Source organism: Arachis hypogaea, chromosome 3 (genome assembly GCF_003086295.3).
Source record: "Arachis hypogaea cultivar Tifrunner chromosome 3, arahy.Tifrunner.gnm2.J5K5, whole genome shotgun sequence".
NCBI lineage: Eukaryota > Viridiplantae > Streptophyta > Magnoliopsida > Fabales > Fabaceae > Arachis > Arachis hypogaea.
In genome coordinates, this window is record NC_092038.1 from 4,202,108 (window position 1) to 4,218,892 (window position 16,785).

Genomic DNA, 16,785 nt, shown 5'->3' on the forward strand with positions numbered 1-16,785 from the left:
TCAATAATTCATTAATTTAGTAATTTGACCAATTTGATTCCTATAACTATTCCAATATATAACATGTCACCTCCCTCAGCTAATTTTTTTATTTAATAAAATACACTTTTGTTTCTCATCTTTATCAAAATTTTAAAATTGTATTTAATTTTTAATTTAATTTATTTTTTAAAATTAAAATTAGTTTAAATTAATTTTTTTAATTTGCTAAACGTATATATTACATAATTATATGACTATATTCATAAATTATGTAATATCTTTGTTATTTATTTATCACTTTTTTTCAATAATTTATATTTTTTAATATTATTTAGTTGTAATAATATTATTAAAAATACATATTATTATTATTCATGAAGAAATAAAATTAAAAAATTGAATGTTATTTTTAGTTATCAAAATATTAATGATATTCATATTTGTATTTTATCTAATAATTTTATTATTGTATCATAATATTTAAATATAATTTAAAAAAAATTATAAAAATAGAAGTACCTATTTAAAAAATAAAAAATTATATAAAATTAGGTCAATAAACTTTAATTGAATATTTTTATGTATAATTTTATTTTTTTATAATTATTAAATTTTGAATTAATTTTTTTATTTTAAATTATTATTTATGATCAATCGTTATAAGATTTAAATTAATTTTAATATGCTACTAAACAAAAGTTTAACTTTCTTAATCAATTAAATTTAATTCATATTATTATTCAATTAAACTACAAAATAACGGTTAAACATAATTATTATTTATATTATATTAAAACGGATATTTTGTTGTATTCTTTTTGTTAAATAATAATATTATTAAATTATATATAAATTACTAAATTAAATAAATATATTGTATAATATTTTTTGTAAATTAACTTCTCTAGTTTTTTAATTACTTTTATAATTTTTGTTGGCAGATTCAGGTTTTGCGCGAATGATGAGAATTGGTTGAGGTTGAGGTTGAGGTTGAGCAGTAAGCAGTAACCACTGCAATAAACAACATGACGGAGAAGAAGAGAAACTCTTTAGACTCCGTTGCTTCTCACTGCTGACTTCACTCATCACACACAGCTTTTCAGAAATTCGTAAAGCAAGAGATGCTGCTAAACCACAATGATGATGCAACAGCAGCAACCACTTCACCCTCACCACCACCACCACAACCAGCTCGCCGCCCTTCTCTCCGCCGCCCTCCCCTCCGACGACAACACTCCCACTCCCTCCTCCTCCTCCACCTCTGTCTCATCGGTCGCGCTCCCAGACCCTTCCCCTCGCCTCGCCGCCATCGCTTCCCTCCACCGCGCCATCCTCTATCCTCACAACTCTCTCCTCGTTACTCACTCCGCTCACTTCCTCTCCCAAGGTCTCTCCCAACTTCTCTCCGACAAGTAAGTTAAACCCTAATCCCCACTCTCCAATTTTCAGTTTTCAAAAATTTCCCCAATTTTCCGATAAAAATTTCCTCTTTTGTCGTTCTTTGCTTTAGGTTGTATGAGGTTCGGCAAGCGGCTGTTGTAGCGTACGGTGCACTATGTGCAGTGATCTGTTCGGTTCCCGTGACATCAAACGGGAGACAGAATCATGTTATACTTGGTGGTTTGGTTGACCGTTTCATAGGTTGGGCGTTGCCCTTGTTGAGCAATGTCAACGCCGTTGATGGGACGAAGGAATTGGCATTGGAAGGTTTGCGTGAGTTTCTTAATGTTGGGGATATTGGTGGAGCTGAGAGATATGCTTTGCCAATTCTCAAAGCTTGTCAGGTGCTGCTTGAGGATGAGAGAACTTCATTGAGCTTGTTGCATAGGCTTGTTGGGGTTATCACTTTGATATCATTAAAGTTCTTGAGGTGCTTTCAGCCTCATTTCCCTGACATTGTTGATTTGCTTCTCGGTTGGGCGTTGGTGCCGGACCTCGCTGATTCGGATAGGAAGGTTATTATGGATAGCTTCTTGCAGTTTCAGAAACATTGGGTGGGTAGTTTGGCGATGTCATTGAGGTTGTTGACGAAGTTCTTGGGGGACATGGAGGCGTTGCTCCAGGACTCCAGTCCTGGAACCCCGCCGCAGTTTAGGAGGCTGCTGGCCTTGCTGTCTTGTTTCTCGACGATCCTGCAGGCTACGGCTTCCGGGTTACTGGAAATGAATCTTCTTGAACAGATTAGTGAGCCTCTTGTAGGGATGCTGCCGCGCCTGTTGAGGTGCTTGTCTCTAATTGGGCAGAAGTTTGGATGGGCAGAATGGATTGAAGATTCTTGGAAGTGTTTGACACTTTTGGCGGAAATATTGCGAGAACGGTTTTCGAGTTTTTATCCTCTTGCTGTTGATATATTGTTTCAAAGCTTGAAATTTGGGGCAGCTGCACAACGGGAAGGGTTTAGGAATATTACCTCTTTTCAGGTTCATGGGGTTTTGAAAACAAATCTTCAGTTGCTATCACTGCAGAAGCTTGGCCTCCTCCCATCATCTGTGCGGAAGTTATTGCAGTTTGATGCACCAATTTCTCATGTGAGGTTGCATCCAAATCATTTGGTAACTGGAAGTGCTGCTGCTACTTATATTTTCTTGCTTCAACATGGGAATAAAGAAGTTGTTGATGAAGCAGTCACCTCGTTGATCAATGAGCTGGAACTGTTAAAGGGTGTGATAGAGGAAAACACTGATTATTCTGATCACTTCAATTATGTTATATCGTCTAAAACACTATCAAAAGTTGAACTATTTGCAATAATCAAGTTTGATTTGAAAGTTCTGTTAGCGTGTGTGTCTTTAGGTGGGGATAACAGTTTGGTTGGCCAAACAGAAACCACTACGTTGTATATTAGGAGGTTAGAAAAGTTGGTGTCCTTTATTATGAAAAAGATGAATCCTTTTGAATCACCTATTCAGGTATTCATGGAGTTGCAATTGGCTGTTTTCAGAACATTGGAGAGGCTAACATCGGTTGAGTTCCTAATTAATTGCTCCATAAGAGAACATAATTATGACAAAGTTGCAATCGAGAAGGGTGATGATAAAGCTTGTGATGGGCTTTTGGCTGTGACTTCTGAGCATTTAGGAAAGTACAGCATACTTCTTATAAAAGCTCTTCATGTTTCAACTCCTCTAGCAGTAAAATTAGTGGCTCTTGATTGGGTACAAAGGTTCTGTGAGAATGTTATCGCTGTAAACAAGATCTCAAGCTCAAAAGTACTCTCCTACGGAATATGTGGACATACCGGTGTAATAATGAATGTAGTTTTCTCACTTTTAGGTACTACAATTGAGAGGGAACCAGAAGTAAGATCACATGTTGCTGTAACTTTGGAGATGTTAATGCAAGCAAAGCTTTTAAACCCTGTATGTTCATATCCCTTAGCTGAAGCAATATTGGAGAAACTTGGTGATCCAGATATAGATATACGGGAAGCATATGTGAGGCTGCTTGCTTGTATTTTGCCTACAACTGTTTATTCATGTGGTCTCTATGATTATGGGAGATTTAAGCCTGTTGACCTTGTTTTAGGAAACAGTTCTAAGATGCACTGGAAACAATTATTTGCACTTAAGCAGCTGCCGCTGCATTTACACTCACAACAGCTTGTGACAATCTTAAGTTACATTTCACAAAGATGGAAGTCCCCTCTGTCTTCTTGGATTCAGCGGCTAATTCATAGTTGCCGGAGTTCTAAGGATGCTATTTCCAGTCAGCCTGAAGAAACAGGAAATGTTGGTTCAAATTCTCCATGGTTGGATATACAAGTGGATGAAGACATACTTGAAAGAATCTGTGCTGTCAATAATTTAGCTGGTGCCTGGTGGGCTGTTCAAGAAGCAGCTCGATACTGTATTGCAACACGGCTTCGGACTAATCTTGGTGGGCCTACCCAAACATTTGCTGCTCTTGAACGCATGCTCTTGGACATTGCACACCTTTTACAGCTTGACAATGAACAAAATGATGGGAACTTAAGTATGATCGGGTCTTCTGGTGCTCATTTGTTACCAATGAGACTGCTGTTGGATTTTGTTGAGGCTCTAAAGAAATATGTATACAATGCATATGAGGGTTCTGTCATTTTACCACCTGCAACTCGTCAGAGTTCTTTATTCTTTCGAGCAAACAAAAAAGTATGTGAGGATTGGTTTTCTCGTATATGTGAACCAATGATGAATGCTGGATTGGCTTTGCATTGCAATGATGCTGTTATTCAATACTGCACGCATCGCTTGCAGGAGTTCAAGAATCTCACCATGTCATATGTGAAGGAAAAATCAAGGCCTTCAGTGACTGATACCCACAATATTAGAGGCAGGTACAGAGCAGATATCTTAAAAGTTTTAAGACATCTTTCATTTGCCCTTTGCAAGAATTCTGAACCAGATTCTTTGACCGGCTTACGAAAATGGGTGTCAATTACTTTCTCCTCCATATTTGGTGAGGAAAATCAATCCTTCAATGAGTATGGAACTGTTGGACCACTCTCATGGATAAGTGGGCTTGTATATCAGGCAAGAGGAGAGTATGAAAATGCTGCTGCTCACTTCACTCACATGCTACAAACTGAAGAGTCACTCAGTACCCTTGGTTCGGATGGTATACAGTTTGTTATTTCACGTGTGATTGAGAGTTATGTAGCTGTATGTGACTGGAAATCTCTTGAGACCTGGCTACTAGAGCTGCAAATGCTTCGTGCTAAGCATGCTGGTAAAGGTTATTCTGGTGCTCTGACAATGGCAGGCAATGAAGTTAATGCAATCCATGCATTAGCACGTTTTGACGAGGGTGATTATCAGGGTGCTTGGTCATGCCTTGATTTGACGCCTAAAAGTAACAGTGAGCTGACCCTTGACCCAAAAATAGCCTTGCAGCGGAGTGAACAAATGCTTTTACAATCACTGCTTTTCTTGAAGGAGGGAAAGAGTGATAAGGTGCTGCATGATTTGCAAAAGGCAAGGTCAATGTTGGAGGAATCACTTTCTGTTCTGCCATTTGATGGGTTAGTTGAAGCGACCCCTCTTGCCATTCAGCTGCATTGCATTTTCCTATTAGAAGAGGATTGCAAGCTTAAATCAACCCCTGAGAAGGGAAAACAACTTCAATCAGTATTAAATTCTCTTCAGCCGGTGTCATCTATTAGTAATATCCGTCAAGATTGTAATCCATGGCTGAAAGTTCTACGTGTTTATCAAAACATTTCGCCGACTTCTCCAGTTACTCTAAAATTCTGCATGAATTTGCTAAATTTAGCTCGTAAACAGAGAAACCTCTTGTTGGCAAATCGTCTGAATTGCTATCTCAAGGATCATGTAGCTGTTTGCTCTGAGGAGAGGCAACGTGATCTTCTTGTCTTAAATTTGCAGTATGAGAGCATTTTACTTTTGCATGCTGAAAACAAATTTGAAGAAGCCATAACAAACCTTTGGTCATTATTGCTTCCTTGCATGGTTTCTTCGGCATCTAGAATATCTGAAGCTGATGAGAGAATTCTGAAGGCCAAAGCATGCTTGAAACTCTCAGATTGGTTAAGACGGGATTATTCAGATTGGAGTCCAGAGAGTATCGTTCTTAAGATGCCAGCAGATTTTTATAATGCTGAATCAGTTTCACCAACCAAAGGCAGTAGTGAAGAACATACCAATCGTCAACAATATCTGGGTCTCATTACCGAGGAAATTATTGGTACAGCAACAAAATTTTCTACTCGTATTTGCCCCACCATGGGCAAGTCATGGATTTCCTATGCTTCTTGGTGCTTTAACCAAGCCAAAGAGTCACTCCTTGGTCAAAGCGAAACTACTCTCCATGCATGCTTGTTTTCTCCCATACTTGCTCCAGAAATCTCACCAGAGAGATTCAAGTTGACTGGAGATGAGGTGCAAAGAGTTAAATCGTTGGTTGTGAGTCTTTTTCAGGGAAATGGTGACATGAAAGGTCTCATAGATCAATTGGAAGAGGGAAGTCTTTTGCTTGATTCAGCAGAGCGCAGAAGTAATGGCAATCCTCTGTTGACACTGGTTTGGAACATGGTGAATATTATTGAAACTGCTGCAGGAGCACCAGGTGCAGAAGACTCTGGTGGTGAACGTCTTTCTGCTGTGTTATCTTCTCAATTGAGGATCTGTTTGCTGCATGCAAATCTTGGACTGGAAGAATCTGACATAATGTCTGTGTTGGAAGACATAATTGACATTTGGTGGTCTTTGAGGAGGAGAAGAGTATCCCTGTTTGGACACGCAGCTCATGGTTACATGCAGTATCTTTCATTTTCATCTTCGCAACTTTCCCATTGTCGGATGCGTGGTTCTGATTATGAACCTGTGAAGGATAAAGTTGGCAGCTACACCCTGAGGGCTACACTCTATATATTGCATATACTTCTTAATTATGGTGTGGAATTGAAAGATACTTTAGAGTCTGCTCTTTCAATTGTTCCTTTGTTGCCATGGCAGGTTTGCATGCGAGATCTTGGGTCAATTTTGCTTCTTTCATTTTAAAGCAGAGGATATGTTGTTTATATTTTGAAGTAATTGTTTTACGTAGGAAGTTACCCCTCAACTATTTGCAAGGATAAGCTCTCATCATGAACAAGTTGTACGGAAGCAGCTGGAAGGTTTACTGATGATGTTGGCCAAGCAATCACCCTGTTCCATAGTGTATCCAACACTAGTTGATGTTAATGCTTATGACGGAAAACCTTCAGAAGAGCTTCATCATGTGCTGGGTTGTCTGGTAATATAAAAGAATTCTATGTGCACTGTATAGTTTATATATTTTACTTTATTTTTACAAAGCAAAACATGAATATTCTGTTCAAAATGCCTTCTGAGTTTAGATCAAGGCAAGAAAAATCTTACTCCCTATTAACAGTCTTGGGAAGATAAATTGTCCCTTTTCCATTGAGGAGATGTGTTGGTAGTTCTGATGTCTGTTGTGTATTTTAGCCCTTTTTGGATGAGCATTCGTTTGGTTTATGAGATATAGAACCAATCATGAGCCTTTCTTTAATGCAGAGGGAGCTTTACCCTAGGTTGGTTCAGGATGTTCAGTTGATGATAAATGAACTTGGAAATGTTACTGTTCTCTGGGAGGAATTATGGCTCAGCACTCTTCAGGATCTTCACACAGGTCGATTTTCTTTTTTCCAACACTTTATAATTGATCTCATCCCTCTCTGTTGTCTTATGAGTAAGAATTAAAAAAAAAGGGCAGTCCGGTGCACAAGCATCCCGCTTTAATGCAGGGTCAGGGGAAGGGCTGCATCCAAAGGATGTAATGTAGCTAGGCTAACCTGATAATTGTATTAGTGGCTGATTCCACGGCTTGAACCCGTGACCTTGAGGTCACACGAAGACAACTTAACCGTCGTTCCAAGGCTCCCCTTTCTTATGTGGAAGAATGAATGACTTTTTTAATTTTTGAGGGATTCATTTCAGTGTTCCTTTGATACTCTGGAACTAGTATTTGCTATTCGTGAAGTTATTAGGTTGACTATTATTTGTTGCAGATGTGATGAGGCGAATAAATGTGCTGAAAGAGGAGGCTGCAAGAATTGCAGAAAATGTCACGCTTAGTCAGAATGAGAAAAACAAGATAAATTCTGCACGTTATTCTGCAATGATGGCTCCAATAGTTGTCGCACTGGAACGCCGTTTAGCTTCAACTTCCCGAAAACCCGGGACTCCTCATGAAGCATGGTTCCAGGAAGAGTATACAGATCAATTAAAATCAGCTATTGTATCCTTTAAGACACCTCCAGCTTCTTCTGCGGCTTTAGGAGATGTATGGCGACCTTTTGATAGTATTGCCGCATCCTTGGCTTCATACCAGAGGAAGTCTTCAGTTTCCTTACAGGAAGTTGCACCTCACTTGGCGATGTTATCATCTTCCGACGTTCCAATGCCAGGTCTTGAAAAACAAATGAAAATTCCAGAGTCTAACAAAGCAACTGATCTCCAAGGTGCTGTTACAATTGCTTCTTTCCATGAACAAGTCACCATCTTATCAACAAAGACCAAGCCTAAGAAACTTGGTATACTTGGTTCAGATGGTCAGAAGTATACATATCTTCTTAAAGGACGAGAAGATTTACGCCTTGATGCTAGAATTATGCAACTACTGCAGGCTATAAATGGTTTTCTACATTCTTCTTCTTCTACATATGGTAACTCTCTCGGTATTCGCTATTATTCTGTAACTCCAATCAGTGGGCGGGCTGGCTTGATCCAGTGGGTGGATAATGTAATAAGTATATACAGCGTATTTAAATCTTGGCAAACTCGTGTCCAGCTAGCACAGTTTTCAGCAGTAGGCACAGCAAATACAAAATCCTCAGCTCCTCCACCTGTTCCCCGTCCTAGTGATATGTTTTATGGGAAGATCATACCAGCACTTAAAGAGAAAGGTATTAAGAGAGTGATTTCTAGAAGGGATTGGCCTCATGAAGTAAAATGTAAAGTTCTTCTTGATCTCATGAAGGAGGTGCCAAGACATCTTCTTTACCAAGAGCTATGGTGTTCTAGCGAAGGATATAAAGCGTTCAGCTCCAAGATGAAGAGGTACATTAGGTTGAATCTGTTACTGGTGCATTTTGAAGTTATATAATATATCATTAAATCAAATTGTTAAATTCCCACAATAAATGCATCTAGATTGTTTGGATTCATATGTTCTTTTGGCTTGCCTTTACTGCCTCATTCTTGGGCTTGGAATTGCTCTAAAAATAATGATTTTGCCGTTTGAACTTTGATGATTCTTTTATTGTATCTAACATATCCTAGATGTTGTTCCATTATTTTCTAGTGGAGGTAACCAATTTTTTTGCATGATCCTCTGATTATCATTAGGTTTATCAAGTACTGAGTTCTGTTTGTTGACTATTCTATGTTAAAGTGCTTACAAAATTTTGCATGGGATATTATGTGCATTGCTTAGAGGTGAAAATTTATGTCTTACAGATAAGATGTTGTACAGTTATTAGGATTATTATTCTTATCATCGTCACTGTCATTGTCTGCAGGTATTCTTGTAGTGTTGCTGCAATGAGTATGGTTGGTCATGTTTTGGGACTTGGCGACAGACATTTAGACAACATTCTGATAGATTTTTGTAGCGGGGATGTTGTACATATTGATTACAATGTGTGTTTTGATAAGGGACAGAGATTGAAAGTTCCAGAGATTGTTCCGTTCCGCCTTACCCAAATGATCGAAGCAGCTTTAGGGATGACTGGAATAGAAGGTAGCTTCAGAGCAAACTGTGAGAGAGTTGTGGGAACTTTAAGGAAGAACAAAGACATACTTCTGATGTTATTAGAAGTGTTTGTTTGGGACCCACTTGTGGAGTGGACAAGGGGTGATTTTCATGATGAAGCTGCTATTGGCGGTGAAGAAAGAAAAGGCATGGAGTTGGCTGTCAGCTTGAGTCTATTTGCATCTCGAGTGCAGGAAATTCGAGTTCCCTTACAGGTACATATATTGAATTAACCCAAAAATGCCTTCTATTTAAGGGTGTGCCCACCTTAATATTTGTGCATGTGCATGTATATATGTTTCAAGAATTTGAGCAGGTTATCCATCTTACGTGAGATACCCAGACCTTGCTTAATATGTTTAGAATAAATTTACATGTTCTTATTTAATTTTTATTTCACATCCTTGGTTTATTCCTTCAATTAGTAGATGCCTTCTGTGGAAGTTGGCCCAATAAAAATTTCCAGTTTATATATTCTGTCATGCTTTCTTGAGATCTATCTAATCTAATCTATGATACATTGCTGATTTCTTTAACCCAAATGTGAGTAGGAGCACCATGATCAGTTGTTGACCAATCTGCCAGCTGTTGAATCTGCTCTCGAGGTATGATGAAATGCCTTGTACTTTTGTTGGCTATGTTGGGATTATTCTGAATCAGATATTGCTTTGATTGAATTGACTTGGAGTAATTTTTTACCAGAGGTTTGCTGATGTTCTAAATCACTACGAGCTTGCCTCTACTCTATACTGTCGAGCTGATCAGGAGAGATCTAGCCTTATATTGCATGAGACTTCAGCTAAGTCAATTGTTGCTGAAGCAACCTGCAGTTTAGAGAAAATTCGAGCTTCGTTTGAAATTCAGGCACGGGAATTTGCTCAAGCAAAGGCGATGGTTGTAGAGAAAGCTCAGGAGGCAATGACTTGGGCTGAGCAGCATGGAAGAGTTCTTGATGCTTTACGATGTGATTTATTGCCAGAAATAAGTACTCGCTTTAAGCTGAGTAACATGGAAGTAGGCTTATCTCTTACATCTGCAGTTACTGTAGCAGGCGTTCCTCTAACTGTTGTTCCTGAGCCCACTCAAGTACAATGCTATGATATAGACAGGGAAGTATCTCAATTCATAGCTGAGTTGGATGATGGCCTTACTTCTGCTGTAACTTCTCTGCAAGCATATTCCTTGGCTCTGCAAAGAATTCTACCATTAAATTATCTTTCAACAAGTGCAGTCCATAGCTGGGCACAAGTTCTGCAACTATCTATCAATACCCTGTCATCTGAGATTCTCTCCCTTGCCAGAAGGCAGGCTTCTGAACTTTTGGCAAAATTTCATGGAGATAGCACGGATTCCATCAAAAGCAATCATGATGAACTTTGTTTCAGGGTGGAGAAGTATGCTGTAGAAATAGAAAAATTGGAAAAAGAGTGTGCTGAGGTAGAGAGTTCTATTGGCTTGGAGTCAGAATTGAAAACTAAGGATCACCTGTTGTCAGCTTTTATGAAACTTATGCACTCTGCTGGAATTTTACGAAAGGAAGGCGGATTATCAACTGCTCAATCAAGACAAGATGGGGCAAACAATACTAGACTTTTAGGTGAACTAGGAGAGGAGAAGGAGAATGCACTATCAATTCTGAATATTGCTACAAGTTCACTTTATGGTCAGGTTAAGCATAGAATACTCAATATATATGGTGACTTATCCGGGGGACGAAATCAACACAACATGTTGCAGACTGACAATGGAACTACTTTTACCGAGTTTGAAGAACAAGTTGAAAAATGTAATCTTCTGACAGAATTTTTCAAAGATTTGTGGCAATTTATTGGAAAGGAGATCCCTTCTGCTGATGCCAACAAATTTCATTTGAAATTTTCTTCTGACAGTAATTGGGTCTCAATTTTCAAAGCCATTTTGATTTCCTGTAAGGAATTGATTAGTCAAATGACTGAAGTTGTTCTGCCAGAGGTAATACGATCTGCTGTCTCAATAAACTCGGAAGTTATGGATGCATTTGGGTTAATCTCACAAGTTCGAGGGTCTATAGAAACTGCAGTGGAGCAGCTTGTGGAGGTCGAAATGGAGAGAGCATCACTGGTTGAGCTTGAGCAGAACTATTTTGTTAAGGTCGGTCTTATTACTGAACAGCAACTGGCTCTTGAAGAAGCTGCGGTTAAGGGAAGAGATCATCTTTCTTGGGAAGAGGCAGAGGAACTTGCATCGCAAGAGGAAGCTTGTAGAGCACAACTGGATCAACTTCATCAAACTTGGAATCAGAGGGATGTAAGGACTTCTTCTCTTATGAAGAGAGAAGCTGATATAAAAAATGCCTTAGTTTCCGTGAATCGTCAATTTCAGTCTCTTGTTGGTATGGGAGAAGAAAGGGAACTACATATTTGAGAAGCAAAGCACTATTGGCTGCACTTGTTAGGCCCTTCATGGAATTGGAATCCAGTGATAAGATGCTGTCTCTGGTTGATGTTTCTGTTACAATGACCTCAAGTAAATTTCATACTCTGGCAGATTTGATAAATTCTGGAAATTCTATATCAGAGTATGTATGGAAGGTTGGAGGCTTATTGGATGACCATTCCTTCTTTATTTGGAAAATAGGTGTTATGGATTCTTTTCTTGACACATGCATACATGATATAGCTTCCTCAGTTGAGCAAAATCTTGGCTTTGACCAGTCACTAAACTTCATGAAGAAGAAACTTGAAATCCAACTACAGAAACACATTGGTCACTATTTGATAGAAAGGGTTGCTCCTAGTTTCCTGGCTTGTTTGGACAAAGAAGATGAGCACTTGAAGCAATTAACAGAGTCATCAAAGGAACTTGCCTTAGATCCAATGAAAAAAGGTGCACCTGTGAAAAAGGTTTTGGTTATGCTTGAAGAATATTGTAATGCACATGAAACTGCTAGAGCAGCAAAATCAGCTGCATCTCTCATGAAAAGACAAGTGAATGACTTGAAAGAAGCTCTCAGGAAGACTGCCCTTGAGGTAGTTCAGATGGAATGGATGCATGATGTTAATTTGAACCCATCTTATAGCAGAAGAATCAGATTTGAGAAATATCTAGATACCGATGACAGCTTGTATGCAATCATTTTAAACCTCAGCAGATCTAAATTATTGGAAAATATACAGTCTTCTGTTTCGAAAATCATGAGGTCAGTTGATTGCCTTCAGACCAGTGAACGGACTTCCCTTGTAGCTGAAGGACAGCTTGAAAGAGCAATGAGTTGGGCTTGTGGTGGTCCAAATTCTAGTACTTCTGGGAACACATCTAAAAATTCAGGAATTCCTCCCGAGTTTCATGAACATATTACGGCCCGGAGGCAGATCTTATGGGAATTTAAAGAAAAGGCGTCTAACATTGTAAAGTTATGTATGTCTGTATTAGAATTCGAAGCATCAAGAGATGGGTATTTGCTTATACCTGGCCAGCCATACCCTTTCAGGAGTGGTGTTGATGGAAAAACATGGCAGCAGGTGTACTTGAATTCTCTTACAAGACTGGATGTTACTTTCCATTCTTATACACGTGAGTTTACTATATTTTTCAGTAGTTGAAGTCTCTTCATGTTAGTTGAACGCTTGAAGTCTTGAACTCATACTTCTGCATAAAGGTGAACATATGCCCTCCTGTTACTGTTATAGGTTCTGAACAAGAGTGGAAGCTTGCACAAGGCACTATGGAAGCTGCTTCTAAGGGATTATACACTGCAACTAATGAACTCTGTGTTGCCTCTCTGAAAGCAAAGTCAGCTTCAGGTAGATATCACATTTTCATTACTTTTCACATATACATTGCAGTTCATGTATGGATGTTTTCTTTCAGTGTCGTGGCTCATGTGATGATTCAATGTTTTTTTATCTTTTTGCAGGTGATTTACAAAGCACTGTTCTTTCAATGAGGGATTGTGCGTATGAGGCTAGTGTTGCACTGTCTGCTTTTGCTCGGGTTTCAAGGATCCATACTGCTTTGACTTCTGAATGTGGTTCTATGCTTGAGGAGGTATGGTCTTTTGAGTATTTGACGTAGTTATAAATGACTAGGCAGTATAGTTTCTGAGCTGATTTTTTCAGATAATTTGTAGAAATTGATGTTTGTATTGATTTAGAATCTATGTACAGCATTTGTGGTTACCTCCATTACCATTAGATCCTGTGTTTTTTGAATTCTTTAGAAGCTATCGTTGCTTTTATTTTTGTAGGTTCTAGCAATAACTGAAGATATACATGATGTCTTCAATCTGGGGAAAGAGGCTGCTGCTATACATCTTTCTCTAATGGAAGATCTGTCAAAGGTTCTTTTTCTTTCTTTCTTTTTTTGTGGATATTTGGCCCATGATTTTTCAATCTGTGTTTTCTGACATTAAACTTCCCAAAAGTCAAAATTGTATTTTGATGTTTGACGTTTTTGTTAGGCAAATGCCACACTTCTTCCGCTTGAATCAGTGTTGTCCAAGGATGTAGCTGCTATGACTGATTCTATAGCTAGGGAAAGAGAGACCAAGAAAGAAATATCACACATCCATGGACAAGCTATATACCAATCTTACTGTTCAAGAATCAGAGAGGCTTGTCAGAACTTTAAGCCTTTGGTGCCATCCCTGACATCAGCTGTAAAGGGACTCTATTCATTGCTGACTAGACTGGCAAGGACTGCTAGTCTTCATGCTGGCAATCTGCACAAAGTAATGTGACACTGCTTCTAGATTTTTCGTTTTCCTTGCACATGTATATCAGTATTGTCCCTATTGATGCATGCATTCTAATTTCAGGCTCTTGAAGGAATAGGAGAAAGTGAGGAAGTGAAATCACAGGATGTTACTTTGTCAAGATCAGATGGTGGTGGTGGGGATGCTGTCGAATTTGATGGCAAAGAAGGGGAGAGTCTTTCAGGTTCCGATGTTTGGGACAACAAAGATTCTAGTGAATTTTCTCAAATTTCTTTGGAAGATAAAGGATGGTTATCGCCACCAGATAGCATCTGTTCTAGCAGCTCAGAATCTGACATTACCTCAGCTGAAGTTAGTCTCCCTGATAGCTTCAATGATTCTGCAGAAAATAAAGACCTGCTTTCGCAGGGATCTAATAGCGGAAACCCGTCTGGTTTTGTACATTCTACTCCACTGTCTCCAACTGATATTGAAGAAGTATCTCCTTTTGTAATCTCAGAACCTTATCCCATACATGCTGATGTCAATCATTCTAGTCCCTTGAAGTACACCCTAACTGATGACGGCACTGATCATTCCCAGGCTATAGCTTTGCCAAGTGACAAATCAGTTGCCTTACCTGATGGCTCCCAGAATCCATCAAGTGAGAACTTACGAAAGTCTGAGGGTGAGGATGAACTGGTCTCTACCAGTAAAGCTAAGAATGAAGCTGAACAACGTGAAGCTCCTGATCCTAACACGAATGCCAGTAGTCGAGTAGGAAGGGGTATGTACAAAGTCTTATTTCTATGCATATTTTTATCTAACGTTTTTATTGTACTAATCCCATTTGGTAATTATAATACTAAGGTTTTCTTTCATAATTGGTTTCATTCCCTGTTGTGTTGTTCCAATAAATAAATGTGCTATAGAAAACAAAATGAAAATGAAACCAGAGGGCAGGAGAAGTGGGTGTATGGTTTACCCAACCCTGTATATCAGTAGTTTCCTTTTTGGTATTTTTGTGGAGCCTTTTAGATCCATTTTACTTCCATTTCTTTGCGGAACCTTGTGTTAACCATGTTTGAATATAAACATGATTTATGATGGGACTTGTAACAAAGTTTGATCCATGAAACCTGTTCTGGCTATTGGGGGTGTGCTTAGTGGTTGTTATTGCTAATAAAACAATACATTGTATCTTTCTCTTTTTCACGTTTTTGTATGTCTAGAGTAAGTTATGTATATTGCACTTTAATATCTGAAGAGATTCGTAAACTGTTATATCTCAATTGTGAATGACTTCTACATATTAAGGGTGGAAGAAATAGTAAAAAAAATTCTTACACACCCAAGTCTTCATCATAATATCTTGGGATGGAAAGGAGTATGAAAATAAAAGGAATTCATATTTTCCCTTTTTGATTTGTGGCTTTCTGTAAATCTGTTAGGTAAAAATGCTTATGCATTGTCAGTACTGAGGCGGGTTGAGATGAAAATTGATGGTCGAGATATTTCTGATAAGAGGTACAGTAATGGCCCCTCTTTACTCTTATAAATCATCTTTAGCTTAAAGTTTACATTAATAGTGATCCTTTGGATTTCAGAGAAATGGGTATCTCAGAGCAAGTAGATTATCTGCTCAAGCAAGCTACTAGTGTAGATAATCTATGCAACATGTATGAAGGTTGGACACCATGGATTTGAAGTTTCACAGAGACTAGAGCGTCTTACATTCGAGTCCCATCAGGTTGGCCATGGCGAGGAATAGCCAAATAGGCCCTTTTGGCCTGCCACTATTTCCTTGTGATAAGGGAGCCACCACAGTGATGGTTTTGCAGGTCAAATTTGTCTGGCACAACCGCGTAATCGAAAATCTGCCATTGGCATTGATTACTACTGCTATTTATCCATGGCCTCTGTATTCTGTTAAAGCCTTTGCCATTCAATTTGGCTGCTGCATTTTCCGGGCAGAGTTTTCATTTCACACCTTGCATGTGCCATTCCATACATGCCACAAAGAAGTTCAAGGCTCAAAGTTGGTCTAATGGGAGTTGAGAAAGGATCACTAATTCACCATGCCTGCTCTTCTGTTAAACGTCTGATACTCGAATCGCCGTATTGATCGGGGACTACATTTCGGATCCTTAGCTCTTCCAAGGCTGAAAGAATACAAAGGACTGCTGCATTGCCTAGTGATTGAGGAGTATATTTATCCATGCTGAATGTTTCTGAGTAGCTGGATTATGCAATGCACTGGTTCTAGCTGGAGCTATGGTGTACATATACATACATGTATCATTTAGAATTTAGATGTAGAGGTTAAGCTTCACAAGGCTGGTGTATTCATTATTCACTGGGGGATACATTATTCTATGTTTTAGTAACTTGCATCAATTATTATTATTATTATTAGAGTGAAATCTCACCCGACCCTAACAATTTCACTAAATCTCTTTCTGTTTCTTAACGAAAGTATGATTCCATCGTGGCCCAGAATGATTAACTCCATGAGACCTTCTCTCCCTCTATTAATGTTTTCGTCTAGAGCTAATGGATGACCGTTAAGTTAACAATTTAATAGGACAAATCGTCTCCTCTTCTCTTTTCTCCTCTCTTCTTCTTTATAAACTAGAATACCACCAAACTAATTCTTCTCTCTCCTTCTCCTCAAAATTATTTTCGGCCACCAACATCTACTACCATTCTCTGTTCTCACTGCACTAACCCACTGCCACCTCTTCTTTCTCTTCTTCCTCTTTTGCTGTACCAATCTACTCTCATCTCCTTTCAATTGAGTAATTTTATCTGTTTAAATACTTGAATTTGATTTAGGATATGGTCCTACGAGTTGTCTTTTTTTAGATTTTGATGATTGA

The 16,785-nt window shown here is 38.6% G+C and overlaps 2 protein-coding genes across 2 annotated transcripts; both read left to right on the forward strand.

Moving 5' to 3' along the window:
• The first annotated feature begins 903 nt into the window (after positions 1–903).
• LOC112788911 (uncharacterized) lies at positions 904–12,379 on the forward strand. Its single transcript, XM_029295356.2, has 8 exons — positions 904–1,394; positions 1,493–6,434; positions 6,526–6,714; positions 6,996–7,110; positions 7,490–8,540; positions 9,002–9,449; positions 9,786–9,839; positions 9,937–12,379. The coding sequence occupies exons 1-8, from the start codon at positions 1,120–1,122 to the stop codon at positions 11,635–11,637; spliced, it is 8,775 nt and encodes a 2,924-aa protein (XP_029151189.1). The 5' UTR covers positions 904–1,119; the 3' UTR covers positions 11,638–12,379.
• LOC140183696 (uncharacterized) lies at positions 11,676–16,329 on the forward strand. Its single transcript, XM_072232260.1, has 8 exons — positions 11,676–12,786; positions 12,903–13,016; positions 13,130–13,260; positions 13,460–13,552; positions 13,673–13,942; positions 14,030–14,693; positions 15,358–15,433; positions 15,514–16,329. The coding sequence occupies exons 1-8, from the start codon at positions 11,676–11,678 to the stop codon at positions 15,611–15,613; spliced, it is 2,559 nt and encodes an 852-aa protein (XP_072088361.1). The 3' UTR covers positions 15,614–16,329.
• The last annotated feature ends 456 nt before the right edge of the window (positions 16,330–16,785 follow it).